Source organism: Opisthocomus hoazin, chromosome 4 (genome assembly GCF_030867145.1).
Source record: "Opisthocomus hoazin isolate bOpiHoa1 chromosome 4, bOpiHoa1.hap1, whole genome shotgun sequence".
Taxonomy (NCBI): Eukaryota; Metazoa; Chordata; class Aves; order Opisthocomiformes; family Opisthocomidae; genus Opisthocomus; species Opisthocomus hoazin.
The window spans coordinates 78,089,377-78,096,607 of record NC_134417.1 but is presented as its reverse complement, the minus strand read 5'-3'; the positions used below and the strand labels follow the sequence as shown (position 1 = coordinate 78,096,607).

Here is a 7,231-nt window from a genome sequence, read left to right as displayed (position 1 = left end):
CTTCAGCGGACTGTGCGGAAGGCGGGCGGCCGCAGGGAACGGCTACCCGCGGCCTCGCGGGTCTCGAATGGCGGGCAGCGTCCCCCCCGCCGGCCGCGCCCCGCGCTGCCCGCAGGCCGCGGCCCCTCCGGCCTGGCTGCTGGGGCCAGGGCCGCAGCCCTGACAGCCCGGACTCCCGCCGGGCCGCGGACCCGCACCTCTCCCGCACCCAGCAGGCGAGGGGCCGGGCCCGCCCCCCAGCCGAGCTGACCGGACTCCACCACAGCGGTGCGGCCGGGACCGACCCGCGCAGCGCCCTCCCGCCCCCCAGCACCTCCGCCTGGCCCCGCCCCGCGCGCCCCGCCCCCGGCACGTGACGGGGGAGCGGTGACGCCGCCGTGCCCCGGAGCTGGCACTCGGCGCGGGGCGGGCGGGGGAGCGCGAGCAGCTGCAGCCGGAGCGGGGCCCGGGCCTGGCCGCGCCGCGCCGCCGAGGCAGGTGAGGGGCTGCGCCTCTCGGCCCGGCGGGGGAAGGAGAAGGAGGAGGAGGAGGAGAAGAAGGGCGGGGAGGAGCGGAGCGCGGCGCGGCGGTGGCGGGACAATCGGGCAGGGCAGGGCGGCCCTGCGGAGGGCACGTCCGCGCCCGGGCCGGCTCCCGGCGGCGGCCCCAGCCCTCCCGCGCCGCCCGCCCTCCCCCCTCCCAGCGGCGCGCCGCCCGCGCCAGGCTCCCGGCGGGGGGTCTGGGCGGCGCCGCCCCGCGGCTTCGTTCTTCAGGCGGCGGCGGCGGCGAGAGGCAGCTCCGCACCTGGGCGCTGCCGGCGGGCCCGCGGTGCCGGGGGCGGCGCGGAGGGCGGGCAGGGCCGCACGACCTGCCGTCCGCAGCCGCCGCTCACCTGCGGGAACAAAGGGGGGCGGCGGGCAGCAGCGCCTCGGCGGCCTTTCCTGAGTCCACCCCCAGCTCCGGTACCGGCGGTCCGGCGCCCTGGGGTTAGCGTGCGCGCGGCGGCTTGGGGCGAGCCGGTGCGGGCGGGCTGCCCCGTTCGTGGCTGGAGTCGACGACTCGACAAAAGCCCGCGACGAGGAGCGAAGCGGGCTGGGAGCTCCTTAGGGTGCGGGGTGCTCCGGCGCGGCTTGGGAAGTTGTCCTGACAGTTGTTTGAAATGCATCGCTTATGCGGTGCTCTGAGTCATAGGTAATTATTAAATGGTTACTTATTATGCCTTTTAATTTTTAAGGAAGTGTGAGCTCTGGGAGGCTGGTGCGCTTGGGAGCCGTGCTCGATTTCTAACCCCGGTTAGTAATCTCTGAGTAAACAGTAAAGGATGAAGCCTGTTTTCATAAAGCTTGCAAGTGGTGTGTGTTTTGTCCATATTTGTTGTTTGCATTTGCATCTTTGCATCTATTTTTATACAACTTTTGCATGCTGTAGGATCCACACTTTGCAGACGGTGGTTTTTGCAGGCACTTCTGAGGGCTGGTTGTCTGCATGAAGATACCAGCCGAGGACTTGGTTGTGCTGGATAAGGAGTGGTACGCTTTGGGAAGAAAGGCATGGACAGGGTTGGGTTCTGGCAATGTTATTGTGGGACCAGGCTCCCAAGCAGTGGGCGTATGTGAATCCCTACGAAAACTGCCCAGGGAGAAGCAGAACTGTGGAATCTAGTGAGCTGTAGCCAGGATATCTCAGCTGGCCTGAACTGGTGAGAATTTATCCTAATTTAACTTCAGTAATTGAGTTTTTTTCGGTATCAGCACTGTGGAAGAATTCATTTCAGTGGTGGGTGAAGTTTGATGCTGAAAATGGAAGAAGATTACACAAGTCAACTGTTGCTGCTTTGTAGGACGCAGTGAGCAAGGTCACATGAAGAATTTAAAGGCGATCAGTTAATATCCCCAGTGGCATTTTTAATAACTTATCATCTGTTTGTATTATAAAATTAGTAACATTTCCATAGCTGTAGTGTGCAGGGGTTTTTTCAAGAGGAAAATAGATAGCAAAAAGTCTTCTTGGTGTATCCCAAGCCTCAATTACCTGGTTCTAGGAGATCAGAAGGAGGTCTGTGCCTGGTAATTCCAAAAGAGAGGCATGAAAGGCCTATTGTGTACTTCCTGTTTGTTTTTTTTTGTTGGTCTTGAGCTCCAGGATAATGCTGATGTTAGGGGTGATCGTATCTAATATATATGGTCACATTAAATACATTTCATATTTATGATTCTGTGGCTGTGTGTGTTAGGACCATGCTAATTTCAAGACTATTTGCATGTGCTTCAAGATCCGTTCAGTGAGCATCGTCGTGCAGCTGACGCTGAGTGCTGTGAGGAGTTGACCGTGTTGCTGTAGGGTTTAAGCCGCCCCAGGAAAGCCCTACCTCTGAGCAAACCTAAAGCTCTCCAAACCCCACCCACAGAAGGGTGGCTGGAGCTGTCACATTGGGGTCTGATCGGAGAAGGTCTTGTTTTGTGTGGATGTGCATCAAATCGAGCTAGAGACAGATACTTGTGTGCAGAACCCCTGATGCTATGCTTGGGCCTGGCCCTGGGGCAGGGGAGCAGGGAGGGAAGAGCTGACCTCCGCCAGCTCTGAGCGTTGCTGGCCTTATGCAGCCTTGGCTGAGGAAGAGGTGGGAGCAGTTCCCATTGGAAATCGGAGCCTGAAAAGATCTACACATGGGTATGGAGGGAAAGATCCTCTTGCCACTCGCTTCCTGAGCGTGGTAGGGTGCTGGGCGGGTGCTGGACTGCTGCACCCTGGGCCTCTATGTGACCACGATGCCCTCTCTCTTGGGACATCGTGAGTGTTCTCTGAAACAAATGATGGGATGCGTTTCCATGGCAGGATGGGGCCCACCTGAAATTAGTTACCCTGTAGCGTTTGGGTTTTACTTTACCAGAAGAAATGTGTGGCCCGAATCTCTTTTCTTGGATTCGTGAATGAATTTTCTTAGGTCTTTGTCAGTGGGGCCATTCATTCTTATTAATCTCTTAATCAAGTATTGAGACTGTATTTAAGGTATTAAAGCTTACAGATGTCCTCTGTAGAAGTAAATAATCTTTTATGCTTATCAGCCTCTAATTAGGGTTCTTCAGTCTTCTTTACCAAAGTGGGTGCCATCCAGCATTACAGGTGGTGGTAAAGAAAAAAAAAAGTGAGCTTACAAGGTCTGACTTGCTGTATCGCTTCAGTTGTTGACTAGCAACACAATGAAGTCAGTACTCCAAATGTCAATATTGTGCATTCACGTCAGAGTTATTCTAAGCCCCTTAGAGTAGAGGTTTGGCCAACAGCTGCATTAAAAAAATTCGGAAAAAAAGTAATGCATTTGGCTCTGTGAAATCAAGGCCATGGTAATTGTATGCAGACCTAAAGGGTTAATGTTGTTATTTGTTAAACCTCCTGGAAAGGTTTCCCACCTATGCCGTAGGTATCTTTTGCTTCCCTCTGAGGCAGAGAATTAGAGCCTTGCTTGATCCTGATGATGTGATCTGTTTATAAAACTGCTTTAGTGTTCTGGCACACAGCCTGTCTCTTTTTGATCATATGTTCAATGTTACCAAATGTTTGCTATTGACTTGATAATTTTGCAGCTTGGATGAAAGAACAAAAAATTGTGCTGCTTATTTTGGTTTTTGTTTTTTTTTTTTTTTGGAAAGGGATGAGGCTGCAAAACTGACTTCAAAAGTGGAGAAGCGCTATTTTTGTAGCTACTGTATTTTATTTAACTTGTATGTCTCAAAATTTCTGGAGTTTTTAAAGCATAAATTGCGACTTATTGAACCTATCTGTCTTGAGAATGTTAAGCATGCATTCTCAATAAATAGTTATATGGAATTGGCAAAAGAGAAATTAAAAATCCAAGCTTTTAAACACTTGGTAGCCCTGTGGGAAACCATAGGCTTGTGTTCTCTTTTTGGTTTCTGTACGGGAGAAGGAAAAACAGTGTGAATGGCTCTGTGTCCTACATTTCACCTTCCAAGGTAGCAGACCTTGGAGGTAGACTGTAGCTTGGAAACACTTGGGTTTTTCTGGTGAATGACCTTGAAGCCTTGAAAGGGGCTGGTAGCAGCTTTGAAGAAGTGTTGGGAGGAGTCAGGTTTAGTAACAAAGCAAAAATAACATTTGTATGGCAGAGCTTCCAAAACTAGGAAGAGAGTAGGAATGGCTGCAATTTGTTCGTGTTTACCTTCTGCTGCGGTTGCTAAAACAACTGCAGAGCTGCACTTAAAAATACCTATTTATATAGAACAGCAGGTAAGCAAATTGTTTTGTACGGAGGCTGTAAAAAGACTGTAATGCTGTGAGTTTCAGTGTACCATTTTATGGTAGAGAGTAAACACCAGAATCACAGCATTCTTTTCTGTTGCTTTCTGTTCCTCCTGTCAGCTCTGTTGAATGTGGTACCATCATTCCTTCTGCCCAGTCCTCAAAAAAATTGTGAGTCCGACCTTGTGAGTCTGTTTGGAGTCTTGTAAAGGATGGTGGCTTTCAAGTTACCTGTAGGCAGTGCTTGCTGGAAGTAAAAGGAGATGGTCTGGGGAAGAGAGAAAGACACAGTTTAAAGATTGGCACTTCTTCCTTGGCGTCATACTTGAGCTTTTTAGCTGCTTCTTTTTCTGCTGAGTTATGTGGGAAACGTATTTTGTTTTCTTTCCCAAGGCTCAGACCAAATAGCAGAAATGGTGCTAGGCAAGTTGAAGAACTGTTGGGGGTTTCTGCTTCGGCTCTCCCCAAAAGTCTGTTTGTTGTTTCTGTCCTTAATCTTGTTTAGGGTAGCGGAGTTCACTCTGCGTGTGTGTGCCCGCATGGAATTGTGTTAGTTCTACTCTGTGGCAGAGCAAATGCTACAGATCTCATCACAAAGTTTTAACTTGCAGAGCTGCAAGCCTCTGCAGAATTTTTCTCATTCATGAAACATGCGTTTTTAAAAAAGATATACTTCTTAATCTTTATAAGATTAAATGTGGCAGCATTTTTCTTGAATTCTCCTACATTCTATTTGAATGCTGGGGATCTTCTGCTTTACTTACATGCTTTGATTTTTCAAGATTAAGAAATCATGCCTTTCATGTGAATTTAGTATGTTGTGTTCGGTGTAAGTTGGCAAGATGAATGCTTACCCGCTCATGAATTGTGACATTGATGCTACGTGATTAAATAGAGAGAACTTGTAGGTCATGGTTGTGGATACAATGGATATGGTGATGGTTGTCTGGATTATAAGATGCTAAAAGTACTTTTCAAAATTTTCATGCATGACCCATTTTTTGTTTTGGTTCATAATCCTTGTTTCATTATTGTTGGGTTTTTTGTTTGTGTTTACTGTTTTAGCACTTTAAACTTGTGGTTGGTCAGGTTTGCCTAAATACCACAAAAAGCTCTCATAAGAGCAAAGTAAATATGCAGAATTCAAACCAGTGAAACCAAAAGACCGTGGAAACGTTAAATACTTTCATTTAATACTGACATGGTTATAGATGAAATTCTGTGTTGCAGTTACACTAGCAACTTAAATAAAAAAGGGATTGTACCACGTTTTTTGTAGACACCAGCTAGACGTGGCAGCGGCGTGGGAGCCCAGGCGGGTGGGCTGTGTTACTCCCTCGTCGCCATCTCCTTCTCCTGCGGGCGCAGGTCTGCGGGCTCTGCGGAGGGTACAGAGCGCCTGGGCCGAGGGGTGCCAGCCCATGCTGAGCCTCGGCACAGGGCTCTAGTGCTGGAGGAGGGTTCGAGGGATTCCAGAACGAATTTTGTGCGCTCTGAAGGAACTATTGAACTGAAAGAGGAATCAAAATAAGCAAATAATAATCTTCTCCTTTTGACTTTGTTACTACAGTGGTTTTAACCAAAAGAGTTCCATGAAGCAATTAAGCCTGTGTGTAAGCAAGAGATTGACTCCGACTAGCCCCTCCACCAAGGCCCTGGTGATCAACATTATTTAGTATTAGAAACAACAGGCTTAATGAGCAACTTAGTAGCAGGAGGCTTGTGTGAATAGGAGAGTTAAATCGGTGACTTAGTTGTTCCGCTGACTATTTTATCACTGAGAAAGGTATCTGAACATCGTGCATTTTACCATCAATTTATTAGCCTGAGGTTAGCATAAATGGAATAGGCAGGGTTATTTTTTAAATTATTTTTCTCTGCGGTGCTCTTAGTTACTTTATTACATATATATGTTTTTTCTTACAGCTCTGATTACTAACAGGAAAATAACTGTTCTGAAACAGAATGTGGCTTACTTTTTGCCTGAAAAGGTGAAATCTTTTCAAATAGAAATGGCTGATAAAGGTGGAAAGATCCTTCCAGGACAATTGTACATTGAAGTGGAGTATGACTATGAGTATGAGGCCAAGGACAAGAAAATTGTGATTAAGCAAGGGGAGAAATACATCTTAGTGAAAAAGACTAACGATGATTGGTGGCAAGTCAAAAGAGATGAGAATTCCAAACCCTTTTATGTGCCAGCACAGTATGTGAAGGAAATACCCCGAAAAGCACTGATGCCACCTGTTAAGCAAGCAAGTATGCTGCCAAATAATGCCTTGAAGTTGACACATGGATTACAGAGATCAATTGAAAATGTGAATAAGTCACCGGAGCTTACTAGTTTTGGAAAATCTTCTCCAGTTCAAGTGTCTTGCTTAGTTCGAGATGCCAATCAAAATCTGGGACCAAACAATAGCCCTGGTCAAACTCTTGGTTTGAGTCTGGACCTTACTCAAAACAATGGAAAACTTAACAATGAGTTGCAGTCTCCCAAGGTTTCCAGTCAGTATAGAACCATCTCCATGGGTCATTTCCCATGTCCGGAGTTCTTGGAAATAGAGAAGACCAGCTTTTTGCATGAACAATGTTGTGATTCAGCGGGAGAAGGCTCAGAAAAAATTCACCAAGATTCGGAGTCTGGAGATGAACTCAGTAGTAGCTCCACAGAACAAGTGCAGGTAAGCTAAAAAAAAGTGATCCCTGTAGATTTGTGTGGGTGGCTTTTATGGCTTATTACCTTAATTGCTTGGTACTGTTTTGAGTTTTATTTCTTATAAACTCACATTGTGTAAGTAAAAACGTGTTGTCTCAGCATGAACTGGTTATTGTGATGCCTGAGCAGACATGAAATAAATGTCTTGGCTCTGTGTATTGATTGGCTTTTCGCACAGCAAGTGGAAGAACCCTGATTTGTGGGACAACTGAAGTCTAAACAGTTGATCTGTATAGCTCTGTTCTTTGCAGAAATATTTTGCTTTGGGGATTAATT

At 47.8% G+C, this 7,231-nt stretch overlaps 1 protein-coding gene across 8 annotated transcripts in view; it reads left to right on the top strand.

The window, feature by feature from the left end:
* Positions 1 to 389: 389 nt before the first annotated feature.
* ARHGAP12 (Rho GTPase activating protein 12) overlaps positions 390 to 7,231 on the top strand; it is an 83,808-nt gene continuing 76,966 nt past the window's right edge. For 6 of the 8 annotated variants that reach the window (XM_075419661.1, XM_075419660.1, XM_075419659.1 and 3 more), the window contains exons 1-3: positions 397 to 477; positions 1,214 to 1,271; positions 6,166 to 6,920. In XM_075419661.1, coding sequence (XP_075275776.1) covers positions 6,252 to 6,920 — 669 coding nt within the window. In that variant the 5' untranslated portion in view covers positions 397 to 477; positions 1,214 to 1,271; positions 6,166 to 6,251. Of the gene's footprint in view, positions 478 to 1,213; positions 1,272 to 6,165; positions 6,921 to 7,231 lie in introns of all 8 variants that reach the window. The other 2 variants (XM_075419663.1, XM_075419662.1) reach the window with 1 other exon arrangement.